At 38.7% G+C, this 22,340-nt stretch overlaps 1 protein-coding gene across 5 annotated transcripts in view; it reads left to right on the plus strand.

Moving 5' to 3' along the window:
* The window catches only part of LOC134210992 (band 7 protein AGAP004871), a 457,813-nt gene that overhangs the window by 421,969 nt on the left and 13,504 nt on the right, over window positions 1–22,340 (plus strand). For all 5 annotated transcript variants that reach the window (XM_062687488.1, XM_062687489.1, XM_062687490.1 and 2 more), the window contains 3 exons: window positions 2,479–2,588; window positions 18,799–18,871; window positions 18,964–19,046. In XM_062687488.1, coding sequence (XP_062543472.1) covers window positions 2,479–2,588; window positions 18,799–18,871; window positions 18,964–19,046 — 266 coding nt within the window. The remainder of the gene's footprint in view (window positions 1–2,478; window positions 2,589–18,798; window positions 18,872–18,963; window positions 19,047–22,340) is intronic.

The raw sequence follows: 22,340 nt of genomic DNA on the forward strand, positions 1-22,340 counted from the left end.
GTAGACCATCCTGTCGCAACCTGCGAAACCTAGCGACTTGCAGTTCCATGTTCCAAGCTTCCAATCGTGATCCTTTATTCGTCGCCTAGGTCTTTGCCGAGTGTAGCGAGTCGCATCATCTCTTATATTGTACATAATTATTGGATTACCTAGCGGCTTATTGGGCCTGCGCAAACCTCCTGTCTCGTCGGAGCGTCCCACCTAACACCAGGACTTGGGCTTGGGCTCTAGTAACAGCAATGATCTGCAAATTACATAAATAACACTTCTGTACTACATGTACTTACTCACAGACATTTACAGTACTAAAAAAATTCTCACATTCAGTCTTTCACAATGAACAGTCACACGCAATTTCATATACGATGGAGAAAAAAAACATTTTCCTTCATTCCTTTTTGCTCTTGTTGTGGCCGTCCCGCACTGTATGTGCTGCGGTGACGCTAAAGACGCTAAACGACAACGAAACGCGTTCGCCGCATCCTAGGTCGGTCGCGTTCGCATCATTCACCCTTTCAGACCCGTCGGAATTACCCACGGCAATATTCCCCCACCCGTAAATCCTGTGGTGGCTCCTAACTGCACGTAGTTTACTCCTAACTTCTTGTCTCAGCCATCGGCTTGTTGTAGCTACATACTAATGTGGTACTGAACATTCGACATGCACATACCTTCCTCCTTCTCCAGAACTTTCACCCACTGCTTTGCCAGGCGGCTTCCCTATACAGACTGAAGACTCTGTCGCACGATCAATCAGGCTTTGTGCGACTCCGCCGCCATTTTTACTCTCCGAGCTCTTGCTTTCAGTGCGACTCCGCCGCAATCTTTGCCCTCTGAGCACTCTCAATTTTGCTCCTATCCTCAGACGAGGACCATACACAGTCCAGCCGAGTTGAGAACGAACAGCTACGAGCTCTCCCGACTTTCCAACCTTCGACTCAAGTGGAGCTATCAGGTGCAAGTTGTCAAATCCTATGAGCACCTGTAGAGATGCTTCTCCGTAGCAAGGAATTTCCAGCTGTAAATTCTCCACTGTCCGAGCATCAACTAGATCAAACAGCTTCGTGGAACCTCTGGCGGAAATCTTGATCTTCACAATCTTCGATTGTTTTTCCTTCTGCTGTATGCCATTCGTCCAATACATTCGCTGTGGTTGTTATCGGTCCATCTGCTCGTTACAATTTCGCTAGATTCCTGCTCACCAAGGTTACAGCTGATCCTTCGTCGATCAAAGCTAGGGTATCGACTTTTCTCCATCCGTTGTACAGGGTCACTGGAGCCATTCGGAAGAACACTGTTGGATTCAGTTGACTAGGACTACGGCATTGAACCTCCAGCATTCTACAATCTGACCCAGATCCACTGGTACATCAATGGTACATTTTCAGGTAAGAGAAGGCAGTTTCGTATTGCATCCTACCATGATGCTATATTTTTTTTTTCGAACACACTTATGCTAAGTTTGCCAAAGTACATTGCATATTTCGTAAATATGAAGAAAGAAAGAAATTAGGCACTTAGGAATATGGCATATCTATCACATCAGTAATGATGTATTTTGAACCTAATGATACGCTTCGAACTCCCTGTCTATTATAATTGAATTATGAAATATTAGGTTAGCCGTGCGGTAAGACGCGCCGCTACAAAGCAAGACCATGCTGAGGGTGACTGGATTCGATTCTCGGTGCCGGTCTAGGTAATTTTCGGATTGGAAATTGTCTCGATTTCCCTGGGCATAAAAGTATCATCGTGTTAGCCTCATGATATACGGATGCAAAAATGGTAACCTGGCTTAGAAACCTCGCAGTTAACAACTGTGGAAGTGCTTAATGAACACTAAGCTGCGGGCGGCTCTGTTCCTCTGTGAAAAAAGATACATTTGCTAATAATAATTAAGTTTGGAGATGGGAAAATGTGAATAAATGTGATTTCTTATTTTGTTTTTATTGATTTACTTCTCGTGGACTGATACATTTCTTAAACAAAATTTCAAATAATAGTCTGAACTATTAAGACTGGATTCCATTCATTTTTGTGAATATTTGAAGAGAGACATTATGATGAAATCTATTTTTAATTTGGTTTATCGACGGTTGTGATGAATTTACGGGTTGTTATCAATATGGGAACATTTACCCTAGTTAATCTATTCTAATAGTACAATAAATGACCTTAGTGTATAATAACCTAACATTGTTGATCATCGAAAAGTTGTTTCATGAACACACATTTCTAATTTAGTGCAAACATTTTTCCAAGTTGTCTAACTCTAATTTCACATTCCGGCCTTGCAGCAAACATTATTATAGCGCAAATTAAAAATTTCACCTAAAACTTTCAACTCGCTCACCATTACGTATTCCACTCGAGCGCTGCAATTAAACTTCGCACAAGCTGACGACAACTATGCCACATTTATTGCCCGCTCCTCGATGTATCCTTCTGAAGAAAACTTTCTTTTCCGTTCCATTGCAGCCGAGGATGACTCCAACGGGGAAGCTTCGACGTGCGGCCGTATTCTCATCTTTCTCTCTTGGGTCCTGGTGGTGCTGACGATGCCCTTTAGCTTGCTGGTGTGCTTCAAGGTAGGTATAGAGACCGGGAGGTTATTAATTCATTTCCATTCCAATGGCACACCCGAAGCGTTGGGAGTTCGTTTGCTTGTCAAGCGGAAATAACTGTGTCGCATTTGAGCCTCAAACTGTAATTTCACTTGGTTAAGGAAAGGACTTTCATATTTTGTTTTGGTCCAATGAGCCCATTTGTAACTCTAATGAAGCGTGGAAGCAATTAATATGCAGCTTGGTAAAGCTTTCAAAAGCACTCGGCAAAACATTGTAGGTAATCCAAACAGAAACAATGTTTTTTTTTCGGTGAACAGGAAATCGTTGGATAGTAGGTACTATATAATTCATAAAAAATTTCCTCGGTTTTGAAAGTTGCTACTCTATTGAAAGCGTATTTTCAGAGTAGCGAATATGGTGAAAACGACGGTGCACAATGGTTAAGATACGATGAGATCTTTATGCTCAATATGACCATTGGTATCGATACTTCTCTACTTGGATTCAAATTAACTACCACCATTATTAATGATATGAGTGTATTACTTCTATGTAAAGTTAAACGATTTACAATTATATTGAAATGCAGGGGGGCCGTAGCGTAGTTGGCTACACGTTCGCCTTATAAGCGAATGGTCATGGGTTCGATTCCCAGCCCCTCCACCAAACCCTCGTCAGTCCCCAGAAGCGCGGTCCGTACAGTGGCGTTTTGGGGAACGCGCCTCACCGACACGGCTGTCTGATGACGACTGACAAAACTGTTCTTCTCGGAGGCATTCCTCCAACGTACTTAGATTAATGGCAACCGAACAAAGCAACGATCACTGGATTCACCACATGGACAAATGAACACAATGGACTCACGATGATATGTACTGGCAACGATAACGAATTATGGACATCAAAAAATAGATTCTGTGTGGATTCTGATTCTGTACAGCAGAGTACCACAGTAGATCACGGCACAGTAGCGGCTAAGAACACAGAGTGCCTACCAAATAAATATACGGATTAAAAAATATATGGAAATGCTAATATCATCTTTCAAACTTAGGCCTCTAATTCTGTCATGAACATGTCTGCTAAGTTTATTAGCATTTCCATATCATTACCACCATTATTTTTCCCTCTGCTTCAGAAGGTGCCTTAGAAGGGTGACCTGACTATATGTGATAACTGGTGAGGCAATATGTTACTGCGTACTATTCTGAACGTGTTATTCATGTTGACCCTAGACCGGATTCAGGAGAGAATTGATGCGTCTCTCCGGTACTAGCAGGTCAAATTTCGTGTCGAAAGATCATATGTGGAACACATTGTCACGCTCCATATCATTCTTGAGCTACTCAACGAATTCAAAGAGTCCCTCTGTCTCTGGGAAAGCTCAACCTCGACTCGCGATAATATGTGGGGCACCCGGAGACGTAAGGGAGTGCATTTGAAAATCGTCGAGGCACAGTACGAGGCCATCTTATGCAAAGTGCTGCGCCAAACTTGAACCAGACTGTGAGCAACTGTGCCTGGCAGCCTATCATCATGAAGGACCTAAATGACTTCGAATTGACCGATAGCGTTATACTCCCAACGGCACTTTGATATGCGGAGTATACAACCACCTTAGCGAACATTGGCAGTTTTCGACATCAATGTCAGTAAAACCAAATCGTTGGATGCGTAACGCTGGATGCAATCAACGGAGAATGTTGAAATCCTCCAATATTATGGTAGCCACCGACGATTCGATCAATCCGGTTCAATTAACTGCAGTACTTTGGGGGAAAGTTAACGTTCTTACACTACCAAAAATCCACACATATTTATTGGCAAAAATCCATAGATTTAACTTATGATGTATATCAGCGCACACATCCCAACTAACATTTAATGTCAATGTAAATGTTATTTCAACTCGTCTATACGGCTTCAAGCTGAATATGTGTGCTATACATATGATCAAGAACTTCTATTCAATGCTTTTACCAGCAAATCTGGCGAATCTATTCAGCTGTTTTTGACGTGTCTGCACAACTACTTTACAGCATGTTACACATTTTTTCTCAATCTTTACTAAACCATTTAGTAATATAATTCGCTTCAATGGCGCTTATTCAGATTTTTTGAATCTGTTAAATAAGTTTTATACAGCCACTGAATTCAATTTGATTAAATATTATTTGAGAGGAGAGTAAATTTCGGGAGTTTATTCAATTATAATTTTTTTGTGAAAACTCAAATATCAATTTTGTTGCTACCTAGATTCGAACTCCTGATCTCCTGATTCAATGGCCGCTGCTCTGTCTTCACCGTCACTTTGACATATGTAAATAACAAAGAAAATTATGGATGTGCTTCTTCGCATACCCTATAGGTTGTTTTACTAACGCTATTTTCAGATTCATGCTGTATAAACGTTAGAAAGAGGCCTACATGCTGCTTTCAGCACATAAGCTTAAAAATTATGCTTTCAGCATTATTTCAACCATTATTCAAACATCTATCAGCATGTTCTGTTGGCTAACTTTTATCCATCATCAATCCCTGAAATTGTTTTTAGGCAACATTTTCTCGACCTGTATAGATGCTACTTTGCTGCTAATCGTTTAACAGTAGCCGTCAACAGAAATATCGCTTCTAAATGGCTTGTTTTCTTACGCTATCTGCTAGCATTAATGACAACGCTTTGTCAGTTGCTATAAGAGCAGGTGAATATCTTTGTAGCTGCATTACAGAAATCAATAGCTCATACACAGATCCGGCAACAAAAAATCAAATGTAAACATAGCGGTTTTGACGTTCCATACTGATATGATATTAAAAGAAGCAGTAATAGGTTTACTTAAACGTTGTGTAATCTTCAAAGGTACAGAAGCTGCCTAAAAGCTTCGTTAGTTCATTTATAGCGCCATTACGCTATATTGTTAGTGCTATAACAACAGCAAAAACATTTTCATTGTGAATGCTACTCACCGTAATATGGGAAGTTGCTAACAAGCAACTCAGTTACATACATGAGCTCTTAACCGATAAGCTTTGTTGCTAATTCAGACAGAGCTGTTTTATGACTATATGAAAGCTGCATAAACGATAAAAGATTGAATATATTCGGCACACTGACTAGCTGATAGGTATTTGGGTAATAGTCGAGTTGAAGTTTAAGGGATTATTTGTGGAGGCTTTTCTTTATTCAGCATTGGCTGCTTTTATTCAAATATTATACAGCCAAAGGCTAGAAGTTGAAGCTTTTAGCACCAAAAATGTTAGTTGGGATAACCATTCTCCACGCGAACTACTAATAAAATATATATCCATATAAAATTTATGAGTGGTCTCGAATTAGCAATTATATAATTTATGTGTGGTTCTATATCGATTATATTAGGGTGGAGCTATTGCAAAAATGTATAACAGCGACACATATATCTTATATAGATATTTTTGGCAGTGTAGGGGCAAGTAAAGATCTTCCCCATCCACCTCGTTACAACTGGTCGTATCGCCCCAAGGTATCCAACACGCTTGGGGAGTATTTTGCCGGGCTGGCGTCAGTAAACAACTACTCCACCGGGTGAAGCGGACAATCACTGGTAGTACTTCATCCCTCACAACCTCAGATCCTCCGGATTTACAAAGTTCTGGCTTCAACCTACCGCACAATGGAATAACTCTGATAAAAGACGGTCAAAACCTCTTTGAGACGTTTGATACTGTTTTAGATTTATGATTATAGATCATAGAACGTGTTCATAAAGTTGCTCGGCAACATCTGGGGCATAAAATCCACTATTGTGTTAGAATGAAGCACCCGAGCAAAACAAAAAATTGAGTTATTTTTTTTTATTCAGATTTTTGACAGTGTTTTAGAATATTGTGTTTTGAGAAACTTTGCTGAAGATACTATATGTTTTCCTTCTATTTTGAAGGGTTGAATCTTTGTTTTTCGATATTACAATCCAGAACTAATATAAAAACGGATTTTCAATATTTGTAAACTAAATATACAACATATGGACCCGGTCTGTATCACAAAACATTGAATGGCAGTAATTTACGATAATCTGCAGATAGTATGGTGGTTTTGTTTAAAATTTCTATCAAATGTAACAGTTTTATCGAAAAAAATAGGTCAATTTCATGATTAAATATCTGCCTTATAGGCACATTTTGGCAGCTAGATTTGCGTTATTCTGAAAGCATATTTTATATAGATGAAGCCAGTGGCTAAAGCTCAGTTGGGTCTGATGAGGCTCACTGATTTCTGTTCCAATTTTTATAATATTAGTTTTCGATGAATATTTCTCTTTCTCAACATATCACTATAATAAAGAAATTAAAAAAATTCTCAACATATATCCATTCCATCGACCTTATTGTGGATCTATTTATTGTTGTATTTACTATTAGTTGGGTGAGTGTACGGGTGCCCAATTTGGTCAACTTTTTAAAACATTGTTTTCAAACAAAATCGATGAGTTTCAGAAGTGAATTTGGCGAAATGAGAGTTAAAACATCCCCAATATTTCTAAAAATTGTCTAATAAATGACGATACAGCCGAAAATCGGTACAGTATTCGTATAATACATGATTGATTAAATTACTTGCATCTTAACGTTAATCGATAATGTGGAAATAACTGCTTGATAAACAATCAAAGCAAATAAAATTGACACAAGAAAATCAGTGCTTATCTTTTATTTACTTATCATGTTTGAGCACATATTTCTCTCTTCCATATCTTCAGGGAAAAAGAATGTTATTTGTGAGCGGGAGCTCTAGCAATTTTACCTTTTTTTAAAAGTCTTAGTACAAACTGGGTCTAATATTGAAATACAATATGTTTTTTTTAGAAGTACACTTTAAAAATTGGAACAAAAATCAATGAGCCTCATCAGACCCAACTGAGCTTTAGCCACTGGCTTCATCTGTATAAAAAAAAGCTTTCAGAATAACGCAAATCTAACTGCCAAAATGTGCCTATAAGGCAGATATTTTATCATGAAATTGGCCTATTTTTTCAATTAAACTGTTCCATTTGATAGAAATTTAAATCAAACCCACAATACTATCTGCAGATTATCGTAAATTAGTGCCATTCAATGTTTTGTGATACAAAACGGGTCCATATGTTGTATATTTAGTTTATAAATATTGAAAATCGAATTTTAACAGTAGTTCTGGATTGTAATATCGAAAAACAAAGATTCAACCCTTCAAAATACGAGGCAAACATATAGTATCTTCAGCAAAGTTTCTCAAAACACAATATTCTAGAACACTGTCAAAAAATCGAACAAAAAAAGATCGGAGAAATTTTTTTTTGCTCGGGTATCGCAATAAAACCTAAAAGTGAATTTTACGCTCTTAATGTTGTCGGGCAACTTTATGAACAAATCATGGATCTAAATCTGTATTAAACATCTCAAAGTGGTTTTGACCGTCTTTTTTCAGAGTTGTTCCATTGTGTACCGTTTTCTGCTGCCGAGCTGTCATTCGCCCTCTCCAACAAGAATGAGAAATCCTTCGGTCCCGACGGGATTGGGTACTTTACACTCAAAAACCTATCGCCTTCCACCACGATCCAGTTCCTAGAGATGGTCTTGTCAACCGAATATTAGCTGACCAACCTTCCTGGATCAGTGGCGAAGAAGGTTGGTCATCCCCATTCCTCAGAACAGCATATTCTCCCAGAATATCACAAGTACCGAACAATCCCGATGACCTCTAGTGTGTCCAGGGTCGACGAAAGGTGGGTGAACCAGTGGCTGTGTGGCACACTAGAAGCAGTTGGTAAAACCAGATTCTGGCCGTACGCGTTCCGCCTAGGGTAAGGTACGGACACATACTTGGAAAACGTTGTCCAGGACGCTCACAACGAAGGAAAACACGGCGATCTGGTATCTTTGGAAATCTGAAAGACCTTCAACAGGACTTGAACCGTCTTCCACGTTGAACAGATGAGGGAGCTTAATTTTTCGGCAACATCCTTGTTTTTTTGCGCGGAATTTCTTCACAGGGCGCTCCTTTCATTCCCTTATCGGGAATCAAAGTTCGAGGACTTTCCGGCGGAGACTGGAGGACCCCAGGGCTCCGTTCTTTATCACCATTAACGATATATGTCATCCGATTCCCCCGAACATTAACATTTTCGTCCATGCCGACGATATATTGCTGGTAGCCGTTGGCGACATTCCAAGCCGCACGCAGATAAGAACACAATCCACCGTCAGTACCGTGCTTCGCTAGGCCAGCTCTGTGGGCTTCACTATGACCGCCAGTAAGTGCGTCAAGGACACGACTGCCGTTAAGGGATCCTAGGTTGAGGGTACAAATACATAGAGCTGTGCGCCGGCCCGAATGTCGCGGTAGGCGGCATTTCTCATCATTTTGGTCGGAAGCATCACGATGAAAGTCAGTTTTGCTATTTCTTCATTGTGTTCGTTTTTTATTTTTTTTTTTGGATTTCTCCTAGATATTTTCAAGACTTGAACAAAAAAATCGAAACTCACCAATCCAATAAAATTCTTCAGGAATATATTCTAAGCCTTCCCAAAATATTTAGAATAATGTTTTTTTTTTAATTTCCACGGAAAATACTTTGAAGTTTCTACGGGAAATTCATAAAAACTTCCCCGGAAAATTCTTTAGAATTTTCAAAGAAGCTTCGATAATTAAGGCCAATTTGCACTGGAAACTGTTCTTGTTTGATTTTCTTTGAAATTTTAAATGTTTTTGACAGAAAATTATTCGTAATTTCATCAGAAAATTCTTGAGATATACGAGGGGTTCTCTTGTGCTAAAAGCGACATACGGTCGAGCTGGTAATTTGGCTGAGAAAACCCCGTCTACCCTAATAGGTCGTTTGGCCGAAATGGTCATTGATCGAAAAGGTCATTTTGCGGTTGTATACTATTTCGCCGAAAAACATCTCGCGGGATTTTTTTTCGCGGTTCGACATTCCGCGGAATGTATCAACTTTCCGAAACACATTTCGCGGAATGTACCTTTTTGCCTTTCTCGTATACTAAGTATACGGTAAAGGCTATATGATCGCTCCAAAAACAAACTTTTTATAGAAGGCCCGGAGACCCATAGTGTTATATACCAATCGACTCAGTTCGACGAATTGAGGTGATGTCTGTGTGTGTGTGTGTGTGTGTGTGTGTGTGTGTGTGTGTGTGTGTGTGTGTGTGTGTGTGTGTGTGTGTGTGTGTGTGTGTGTGTGTGTGTGTGTGTGTGTGTGTGTGGGCGCAATAGTACTAAAAAAATGGCACTCGTTTTTCGGGCACTTACCCTCAACCGATTTGCTCGCAACAAGTTGCATTCGACGCAGAATCCTGTCCCATTATTTCCTATTTGAAATTGGCCAGATCAGACTATGGGATCAAAAGTTATGGCCAAAATACAAATTCATACGAAAAAATCGCGTAAAAAATGTCACTCATTTTTCGGGCACTTATCCTCAACCGATTTACTCGCAACAAGTTGCATTCGACGCAGAATCCTGTCCCATTGTATCCTATTTGAAATTGGCTAGATCGGACTATGCGATCAGAAGTTATGGCCAAAATACAAATTCATACGAAAAAATCGCGTAAAAAATGTCACTCATTTTTCGGGCACTTATCTTCAACCGATTTGCTCGCAACAAATTGCATTCGACGCAGAATCCTGTCCCATTGTTTCCTATTTGAAATTGGCCAGATCGAACTATGGGATCAGAAGTTATGGCCAAAATACAAATTCATACGAAAAAATCGCGTAAAAAATGTCACTCATTTTTCGGGCACTTATCCTCAACCGATTTGCTCGCAACAAGTTGCATTCGACGCAGAATCCTGTCCCATTGTTTCCTATTTGAAATTGGCCAGATCGAACTATGGGATCGAAAGTTATGGCCAAAATACAAATTCATACGTAAAAATCGCGTAAAAAATGTCACTCATTTTTCGGGCACATATCCTTAACCGATTTACTCTCAACAAGTTGCATTCGACGTAGAATCCTGTCCTGTTGTTTCCTATTGAAAATTGGCCATATCGGACTATGGGATTGAAAATCATACCATTTTTTGCCTTTCTCGTATACTAAGTATACGGTAAAGGCTATATGATCGCTCCAAAACAAACAAACAAAGGCCCGGAGACCCATAGTGTTATATACCAATCGACTCAGTTCGACGAATTGAGGTGATGTCTGTCTCTGTGTGTGTCTGTCTCTGTGTGTGTGTGTGTGTGTGTGTTTTGCCTTTCTCGTATACTATATATACGGAAAGGCTATAGAACTGCTCCAAAACCGAACTTTTTATAGAAGGCTCGGAGACCCATAGTGTTATATACCAATCGACTCAGCTCGACGAATTGAGGTGATGTCTGTATGTGTGTATGTATGTGTGTGTGTGTGTGTGTGTGTGTGTGTGTGTGTGTGTACAAAAATGTGAGACACGTTTTTGGGCATTTAGCATCATCCGATTTGCTCGCAACAAGTTGCACTTGACGCGGAATACAGTCCCATTGGTTCCTATTTAAAATTAGATCGATCGAACTTTGCGCTTCGGAGTTATGGCCAAAAAACTGTTTTAACGTGCAAAAAAAAGCAAAACGCTCTACTCTGGATTCGAACTCGTGACCTCTGAAACGGGAAGCGGTTACTACACCACTGTACCATCGATACACATAAGATGTGAGAAGATACGTACAAATATAAATCATCGAATTGGGCATATATTCATTGCCTCTATAAGCAACAGAATTCATCTTGCTAGGGTATCGTTTCCTATACTGGAAGTATTAATGGATTGAGAAAAGAAAATATTAATGTTTCTCGTTGGTTATTAAAATGTACAGTTTCAATACATTGACTTAGAACAAGATGCCGTGGTGAGTATAAGCCGTTTAGCAACGCAGTATCATTACTTGACACTTTATCAGTCGCTACTAAACGCGTTGCTAAAACAGTAGCGCAGTGGACAGGTGATCAAATTTGGTAGCGCGATAAACAGCTCTGCTATTTGATGAACTATTAAACGTTACCGGTACGGAATGCAGCCACCAAAATGATAACCGAAAATAGCGACCGGTGCGAAAAGAGTGACTAAACTAAAATGACAGAGCAGCGAGGGTGATCAAAACACTCGCACCTAGTAATGATGCTCTAATATATAAACTATTTAGATCGCTTGGATACGCTGTTCATTTATTGGAGATAAAAGTAGATTCACTATGATGCGAGGAAATCAATGCAAAACTTTTTAGGATAGGATATCCGTTCATTAATTAAAAATCATCTTCTCTGCTAAACGTTAGACATAACTTTTCTCATGCCTTTTGCTATCAAGCGCTAAGAAAAGCACAAATACCCTATATAACAGCCTGTAAATAATCCTCATGTAGCAATTTCAAAAGCATCGTGCTTTGTTCAACACGTTCAACGCTCTCCCGTACGAATGCGCCTAAAAGAAGGAATGGCAATGTGCCGTCGCGCAGTGGTGGTCCCCCATACAAATGCTCGACTAAACCTACGATTGCGCTTAAAATTAGCAACAGTAATCTTGTAACGCTGAATTCATTTTGAAATATAAATAGTTCCGACATATGCTATGCTATCCAAAGACTTACGGAAGCCCATGACTTAGGATCTGCAGCCACAGTAGCGTCTTAATTCTAACCTTGAAACAGTAAATTTTCCGCTTTGGTGCAGCAAAGCGCAATTCGCCAAATTAACCACTGTTAAGTAGACAAAATATATATTTCAATGCGTGATATCAGTTCTTTCCGAATCTTTCCCGATAAAAAATTTAGTCAAATTTAATTTTCCCATACATATATGTTTAGGAGATACTTTACAGCATCAACTTGAGCCAAGTCACCAAAAATTAAATTTACCAACTACAATTAACAAACTGAGGAATTATCCTTGACTAAATGTGCAAAATTAAAATAATATCAGCTTCACGAAAGAACGATTTTTGTTTTAGGTTTTGTCTGGATTTCCGCCACTGTGGATCGGTCGGCTTAACCATCGTAGCATCAGCGGCAAGCCGTGCTTCTGTTCTATTTTTACGCATATGCATCATTCTTTGTGGCGTTCAATCAGCATATGGGAGCGCAGCTGGTGTGCGGGAAGACGTGGGACGCATGCGCATTCGCTTCAGTCTCTTGCCGTCGGATGAATATTGCCGTATGAAGCATTACCAACACACATCGCATTGCGTGCGGCAATGTTCTATTTTTAGCTCAGCTGGGTTGAATGTTGATCCGAGCAAATGAGATTTGGGGAAACTGGTTCATGAGTACCACGGAAAAAAAAATTTAGATGTCTGCGCGGAAATAACGCGCAGAGGAAACTCGGTCTTAATTCCTTGGATATAGCGTCTGCTGCCCCATAAACTCGCAGACTTCTAATTTTATTGAAAATTATGTCTTTTCTATTCAGTAAGGCATCTTTTCTTTGTGCATTGAAGCAATCGAATATAATTTTCCACTTATGTTTACTCTCTATTGAAACTCGGTGGGCAAGTTTGATTACTACCAAGGTAAATCAAAAGCTATTTTGTTTCTGCTAACAATCATTAAAGAAAAATGTTGAGTACATATCGATTCTCAATTTATGCATTTATGTTTCATTTCCTACCTCCTCCATCATCTGAAGTTCAGACCTGAATTCTTTCAAATATCCCAAATAATCAGATGGATTCAATTATAGAAATGTCATGAATATAAATATAAACAATACACAGCATTAGGTTCCATTGATTATTAGCATGGAAAATGTTAAATACAAAAATTTTGTTTGATTTTTCTAGTATTCAAAACTTTTCTTACAATGCGTAATATTATACCACATTCCTAGAAAATATGGGTTTGGAAAAAAATAAGATGGCTACAAGAGGACCGAACATAAATCCTCTGGTTGAGAGCCTATAACGTTACCCCTGAACTATCTTTGTTTCTTGAGAGGGCAGTGTTCGAAGAACAAGAGGCTACGCGATTTGCAATAAATAACTATTTCACTGCATCAAGACATCGGCTGCTTGTGCATACGTGCGGTAACGCACCGGGTGCTGTGCTTTGGTTCGGTGGCATTTAATCGGACGTTGAAAAATATAAACCGTTTTGACTCAAGTCCCGAAAATGACTCATATTCCGAACACTAGCATTTAAATGGCTATATCAACCTTATTCGCGTGGTTCTTTCCATAGGATATTAATTTCGTTTGTAAAGCACTCGGATTATGTAGGAGAAACTGAGTTTTGGAAGGATTCGGAGAAAAAATTTTATTTTAGGAAGTCAGTAGAAAAGTATCCAAACTTTTCTATAATCCAAGTATGTATTAGATCATTTAATAGTCTTAGTTCGACCATTGACAAACTACAATGACTCATTCCAGAGGTTAAATGTCAAAACGTGTTACAGCGGAGTTCTAGTGCGAATATTTTTCTACAGCTCTGCCTAATAGTTTGTTGTTTTGATTCAACTAATAATAGAGTTTAAGCATTAGTTACTAATACTAAATGATAACAAAATTTCGATCAGTCTGTATAATAAGTTACTACAACTAGCGCTATAACTGATTCATTAGCACAATAGAAACAAACATTAGGCAGAGTTGTAAAAACCTTCGCTTTAGAAGTCCTCCACATATCACGTTTGAAATTTAACCTCTGGAATGAGTTATTGACAAACTACTAAATTATCAAACCTATATTACTGTACCGCTCATAAAAAAATCTACTCCTCCGCTCATTTTTGGTCGCAACGAAAAGTACGCGCCAGATAGTCGCCTAAGAACAACATACCTCCACTCTCCAGAAAAAAAGCCAATTCGATATTTGTTTTAATTTGGCCGCCACGTGGTACTTTCCGGCGGTGAATGCTTGGATAGCACGTGCTATTTGTACTGCGGAGAAATTTTTCACATCTTTGAGAGCCTTGGAAAATGATCACGAAAGTTGTCATTTTGTTGCAAGGCACAATACTAATGATCGAAAACATCCTTGCCACAATCCATAACAAATTACCCGAAGGCAAGCAACGATTTTCGATTTTCTGATAGTATATCAGGTATGTAATCATTACGATGTAAATTATTGCACAATATGAGCTCAAAAATGCTGATTTTGGTAACACTAGCTCTGTCACGCGTAATCTATCAGATTTTGTACTTGGATAGTTTACCTGTAGAGTGATCTGATAAATAGTTTTGGATCAGTTTAGAAATCAAAATAATCAATTTTAACCATACATTCATAATTATGGCGAAATGCTTTCCATATAAAGAAAAGCAACCCCAGTAGAATTCTGATCAGATTTTTTTTAAATCAGATCAAATTCATAAATCTTGTTGAAAAGTGTTTGAATGATAATGACAAAACGGAACTACTCATTAGCAAAATTCACCTTTCCCGTCAAAAATTTTTATTCGCTTAAGTATTTTTTGAATTTAAAACAAAATCGAAAAAGTGCTGTCTGTCTGTCGAACATCGAGTGATTTTTTCAGATCGGTTAACACGTGCACACGTTTTCGGTTTTTCTTATTTCGCTTTCATTTATTTATTTCTTCGTCTTGAATTATGAAAAACTCCTCAGACTGCTTCTTTTCTAATATTTCTTATTCTATTCTTAAAAACTAGTTTAGACACATTAAAATCAAAAACAGCACTTGCACTATTAAACGACCGAAAACAGTTTTCCAGAGGGTTGTTAAAACCATATGACGTCCTGTGACGCTGAATCATGATAAGATCGCGTTCACGCAGATGCCGAGAAGGAGCGCAAAACGTAACGTTTTGCAATAAATATGGACACTGCACGACGTTTTTTAAAATATCAAAAACAAACAGCCTTTGCAGATTAGTCCGACGAAGCGCAAGTGTCTCCAGGCCTATTAGTTTGCAGCGGCTGGTTTTTGTTTTCGATTTAATAGTTAGAGGCTTCAAAGAACCCATATTTTCTTTGGGAAAGTTGACCTTAAATAAGCCAAAGACTCGACTGAAACAATGAAACGAAATACAATTTTTGACGGGGATGGTCAACTGAATTTTATCTATATGAAGAATCATATTATTTAAAACAAAAATTTCAGCTGGATTCTGGCTTCAAAACGGAATTTTCAGAAGAATGTGTGTGTGCAAAAAAAATCTAACTCATTTGTCGAAATCTTATCCTGAACCGATTATTTGAACGGGGAATCCTGTCCCATTGTTTCACATTAAAAATCAGGTCGAACTGGGAATGGGCTCAAAAGTTATGGCCAAAATACAAATTTTTATACTATGTCTGAAACTCGATTTGTGCAATTGCTCAACCTCATCACATTTTCAGGGCACTTAACCTCATCCGATTTGCTTGCAACAAATTGCATCCGGCAGCAATTATTACAATGTGTATAAACAAATGTGAATTTTCAATTCAATCTATCTTTATTTATCTATCTTTATTTACGAGAATGTGAAAATGTGAAAAATAAGTATTATTCACCAATTAGTGTTATTTTAGACTTTTCATAGGTATATGATATGTTTATCAACCATTTTGAACGAGCGAGAAAGGCATCATCACCGCTAGGTGGATTAATCTGGGTTTTCCAAAAGACATTTCGCGGAATATACCTTTTCACTGAAAACGAATTCTGAAATGCCATTTGGCAAAATTGAATTAGAATAATTATTATTGAAATATTTACCGATTTCTGCTTTTTTACACGCAATCCGGGCTAAGTTCTTTTGGAATGTGATTTAAAACAATGAAAGAAGATAATACCATCTTTGAATGACCGCACCCGGAGATAATGCCTACTTTGAGTGGATGCGTCTGCTCGGTATAAGGCGAAAGGAGTTGTTAACGTTGTTAAATGGATACATTTGCCCGGTATACGGCGAAAGGAGATGATATTGCCTTTTTTAAAATAGCGCATTTGTCCGACAGGATTGCTAAAAACCTAGATTAATCCACCTAGCAGAGATTATGCTTTCCTCGTGCATTATTAAACAATCCAATAAGGGTAAAACGGCCTATCATAGAGGGGTAACGCGTCAAAACAAAATTGGTTTTGAAAAATATTCAAAAATGAACTAATATCTTTTTACACACTGCAGTAGTCGAATAGGGTGAACATTATATCATTTGTGCCAAGCTTATGTTGTTTTATTTTTGTCACAATAAAAACAAACTATCGCAATAGTAGGACACATTTTCGTTGCGATATTTTTTGAAGATCAGTCCTATTGTTGCGGTATTGGCTGTATTTCGTATGGAGAGCGATACCGCAACAATAGGACCTTAGTACTACCGCAATAATAGGCTCAAAAGACTCAATTTTATGAAGAAAGATGTTGATTTTTCATCATTTTGAATGGGTGTTTTGAAACAAAATGTGTTCTAGTGGTTAATTCGAAGAGCTTTAGCGGATCCACAATTGTGTTTGATGCTATCATACCCAAAATGGACTATTTTAACACTACCGCAATATTAGGACATACCACAACGATAGGAAGTTTTACCCTAATTATTAAAATGCATCATCGAAAAATAATAAAATGTCATACAATCCATTTTGCCGATAATTCCGTTCAGCCCAATTGTTCGTTTGGCAGGAAAGACCATTGTACCGAAAATGTCATTAGGCTGAACGGACAACATGACCAAAAATTTCGATCTGTTTGACTATTTGACCTAATCTGCCAGACGTCAATTTAAGCCAAATGACCTTTTTGATCTAACGGCTTTTTCTACTGAACGATTCTTCAGCCGAACGACATTTTCGGCGGTATGTCCAATTCGGACTAAAGATATTTTCAGTCAAATTGATCTTTCTGGCTACGACTATTGCAGTCAAACGACATTTTCGGTCAAATGACCTTTACGGCCAGACGACATTTTCGAGTAAATGACATATTCAGCCAAACCGCTTTCGGCATTGTGGGTTTCGGCCGAATTATTTATGTTTGGCTCTTTTCAAAATGGCACTTTTCATTGTTGGTCCCATGCAATTACGATTGTTCTGGTTAATCACGTTTTCTGGTTTTATAAAGCTCAAGCTAAAAACACCTGTTAGGCCATTTGCGGCCAAATGACTTTCTACCAGATTAAATTTGGTCAAATGATTTATTGACACAGTCGGCCTTGTGGTCTTTGGCCAAATGAATTTCAGTCAAACGGCCTTTCCCCATTCAAATATTTAATTTCAACGAGAAATTATTTGGATTTCAACCGGAATTTACCACGGAACATTATTTGACATTTACATAGGAAATTCTTTAGAGATTCTACATGGAGTTGTTTGACATTTGTACGTATGCTTTTTATATTTTTCGGAATAAACACACATACACAAATTATTCATAATTTACATGGAGTTTTTTTTTTAATTCTCACGGATGATTTATTTGGGATTTTAATGGTTATGTTTCTGGACTATCAATGGTTTTTTTTTATTTCTACGAGGAATTCTACAAAAAATCCTCTGGAAGTTCTTCTTAATTTTTACTTTTACTTAGTTTTTTAATAAATTCGAAATAAAGTAGATCAAAGCCACAGTGCAATAGTATAGGGAAAACAACGATGGCTACTACAGCAGTATATTCTGTAGAATATCCACCATATCGTATCGCCGCTCTGTGGCTATGAACTGAAATTGTACATTATTTATAATACAAGCTGCAAAGCTGTTTCGCTATGCTCTTTTGGGACAGAGACCTCCCGGCCATGGCAACAGCACATTAAACAGCAAAACGAGTACTTCGCTTTGCGGGACCACACACACTTGGTTGCCTATTCATGAGTTTGGCTTGACTTGGGGAGAAAGTTTTATGTTTTAATTAAACTGGGTGCCGCTATAACGACTTCGATTTTCCGAGGGGACCATCTCTAAACTTCGAAAAACTTTCGAATGCACAAGTTTTTCCAGCCACGAGAGTAAGTTTTCGATCGTAGTAAATTGATTGGAAGATTTTTCAACATCGAGTGTGTTGCAAATGACGATACAGTTTAGCAAAAAGTTAATGGGACGCAATTGATTCAAATCGATTCCTTTTTTGTTGCCTTTATGGTCGTTTGAATATGTATTGTTTCTTTTAATGTCGTTTGTTTATTCACATAGGGCGGAAATACACATATTTGACAAATACGGGAGGGCATTGGATAACGGAAATGGAATAATTTTATCTACCCAGTAAACAAATATTTACAAACCAAGAATCGTTTCTAATTTCACAATTTCGATACATCTATTTCCAGGTCGTGCAAGAATACGAGCGTGCCGTTATATTTCGTCTAGGTCGTTTGGTTCATGGTGGTGCGAAAGGCCCAGGTATGTGTTACCGAGCCATTTACCCTTCTAGGTCACACCGCAAAACGCAAACCTAATTCCGACAAATTGTTTGTTTTCCCATCCCTCGATAGGAATTTTCTTCATCCTGCCATGCATTGACGCGTACGCACGTGTTGACTTGCGTACCCGCACCTATGACGTCCCACCGCAAGAGGTAAGTTCGCACCACGCACGCATTCAACACATCGAATGTCGGTCAATTCCACGGGCGCGTTATTTGATGAGGGAATGTGCTATCCCGAGTGAATTTCCACTTCTGATGAATGTCTGATGGTCAGTAAATTGTCGAAGGGATGCGTCAGCCTGCGGCGAGTGCTTGATGTTTCGTAGGCTAAGTATAGAAAAATTGCCGGCTATTTTTGGCCATAACTAGGTGACACGGGACAATTTACTGAAGCAAACTCTGGAAATCCGATGTTACGAAGTGATAGTTGAAAGTTGTTACCACCATTTTTGGCCAGATACCTCGGAATTTGTAGGAATTATAAAACTGCCATATTCTTAAACATTGTTTAGGTGGTCAAAACCAGACAAAATGTTTAGAAGAAATTTTTTTTGAACCCTCTCAAATTAAAAAAAATGTTCAGAAACCAACCCTTCCCCAGACCAATTTTCTGATTTTCTGGCTACGCCATCGCCTTACCATTATAACTACCCCAAGTAGCACACGCAACATCTTCCAAAAAGCACCTTGTTTCTATTCATTTTCATTAAAGGCATTGGAAAAACATCAAAGCACGATAAAGTTGCATCAAGATGTCAAAACTTTTCGAATTGTGATCAATGTTTCATTAACATTGCAAGGGAGTAGGCGTTTGGCTTTTGGAAACAAACAATCATATACTTACTATGTCTGAAACTCGATTGTGCATATGCACAACATGTGATAGATTTAGTTCGGAAAAGGTATTGGAGGGTAACCGCCCCTTCGGTGGGCTTTGATCCCACGACCCCAGTACGCTAGACAGGAGCTTTCCGCTAAGCTGCGGAGGACGACAGAGGTCCTTCGTAGCTTAGTAGTACTGATTAAATCAAATTACCAGCACCGGGCCACCAGCCAAGCTCTCGCAATACATTTTCAGAACTAAAGGCCGGCGCACAATGGATCCGGAAGGCAATCCGGAAATTTGACAGCTACTTTGCATACATGCAGTCAAACGTAGCAACGCACAATGCATCCGGAATGAGTTTGCGGATTGTACTAAACGCAAAGTAAACCGCAAACCTGTCCGCACCATTTGAACAATCTCAAACTTTGCGGACAGGTTTGCGTCAAAAAATAAACAAATCACGAGGAAATGATTATTCATTTTTACTTCCACTGGAAATTGCAAGGAATTTCCATTGAAAATTTCAAGGAGATAAAACTTAAATAAATATGTTGAATTTCTATGGGAAAAGTAAGTATGTTTCTATGGAAATTATAAAGATTTTCAACGGGTAATTCAAAAGAATATCCTCGGAAAACTTTAAGGAAATTTCCTGGGAAATTGTAAGAAATGTTCGTGAAAATGTTGTAAGTATTTTTCAGGGGAAATTGTAAGGAACTTCCATACGAAATAGCGAGGAATTTAAACAGGAAATGGAAGGAATTTCTTCGGGCATTTGAAAGAAATTTCCATTAGCATCTGATAGGGATTTCTATCGAAAATTGTTAGGGATTTCCATAGGAAATCGTATGAAATTTCCATAGAAATTATTTAAATAATACCAATGGCAAATTACAAGGGATCTCTATTGAAAATAGAAAGGAATTTCTAAGGGAAATTATATGGGATTTTTATGTGAAATTGTTAGGAATTTCCACGAGAAAACGTTATGGGATTTTTCATGAAAAAATTTGAGGAATGTCCATGGAAAACCATGAACAGAGAGGAACTTCCATGAGAAACCATGGAGAATTGTATGAAATTTCGATTGAAATTTCTAGAGGAATTTCTATAAGAACACTTGAGAGATTTCAATTGGCAAACTGCTAGTAAATTTGTGACGAATTTCAATGGGGAAATCTAAAGAACTTTTAAGAGAATTTGTAAGGAATACCCATGAGAAACTGTTAGGAATATCAACAGTAAATTGTTTAAAATTTCATAGGGCAATTCGAAGAAATTTCCATGGCAAATTGTGAACGTAATTGTAAGAAAATTCAATAAGAAAATTGTTAAGAACATCAATGGGAAATTGTAACAAATTTCCAAAAGGACTGGCAAGGAGTTACTATGAAAAACTGTTAACGTTTGACATGGGAAACTGTAAGGGGTTGGCATGGGAAATCGTGAGGAATTTTCTTGGGAATTTCCATAAGAAAATGAAAGAAATTTCAATTGGAAATTTTAACGAATGTTCATCGAAAATTGAAAGATATTTCAACGGAAATTCCAAGGAAGTTTCACAAGACATTTTTTTAAATTTCCGTTGGATATAGCAAGAAATTCAAAAGGTGAATCGTAAGAAATTTAAAGTGCCTCCAGGAATTCCTCCGGAAGTGCTTCCAAGAATTTCTCCGGAAGTTCCTCCGAACATTCTTCCAGAAGGTCCTCCAAGAATTGGAAATTCCTCCAGTAATTCCTCCTCAAGTTCCTCCAGGAGTTCCGCCCGAAGATCATCCAGGTAATTCCCTGGAAGTTCCTCCAGGAATTTCCCCAGAAAATCCACCAGGGATTCCCCCGGAAGCTCCTCCAGGAACTCCTCCAGAAATTCCTTAAAAATTTCCTTAGGGTGTTTTTATAGGGGATCCTCCAAAAAATTCTACAGGAATTCTTTCGAAAGTTTCTACAAAAAAATCCTTTGGAAAATCTTTCAAAAATTCCTCCTGCAGTTCCTCCAGGAATTTCTCCGAAAAATCCTCCAGCAATTCCTCCGGAGGTCTTCCGGAAATTCCTCCAGCAATTCCTCCGGAAGTTCCTCCAGCAATTCCTCCGGAAGTTCTTCCAGCAATTCCTCCGGAAGTTCCTCCAGAAATTCCTCCGGAAGTTCCTCCAGAAATTCCTCCGGAAGTTCCTCCAGAAATTCCTCCGGAAGTTCCTCCAGCAATTCCTCCGGAAGTTCTTCCAGCAATTCCTCCGGAAGTTCCTCCAGAAATTCCTCCGGAAATTCCTCCAGCAGTTCCTCCGGAAGTTCCTCCAGCAATTCTTCCGGAAGTTTCTACAGCAATTCCTCCGGAAGTTCCTCCAGCAATTCCTCCGGAAGTTCCTCCAGAAGTTCCTCCAGCAATTCCTCCGGAAGTTCTCCCAGCAATTCCTCCGGAAGTTCCTCCAGCAATTCCTCCGGAAGTTCCTCCAGAAGTTCCTCCAGCAATTCCTCCGGAAGATCCTCCAGCAATTCCTCCAGAAGTTCGTCCAGCAATTCCTCCGGAAGTTCCTCCAGGAATTTCTCCGGAAGTTCCTCCAGGAATTTCTCCGGAAGTTCCTCCAGGAATTTCTTTGGAAAATCCTTCAGGAATTCATCC

This window comes from Armigeres subalbatus, chromosome 2 (genome assembly GCF_024139115.2).
Source record: "Armigeres subalbatus isolate Guangzhou_Male chromosome 2, GZ_Asu_2, whole genome shotgun sequence".
In the NCBI taxonomy this organism is placed as follows: domain Eukaryota; kingdom Metazoa; phylum Arthropoda; class Insecta; order Diptera; family Culicidae; genus Armigeres; species Armigeres subalbatus.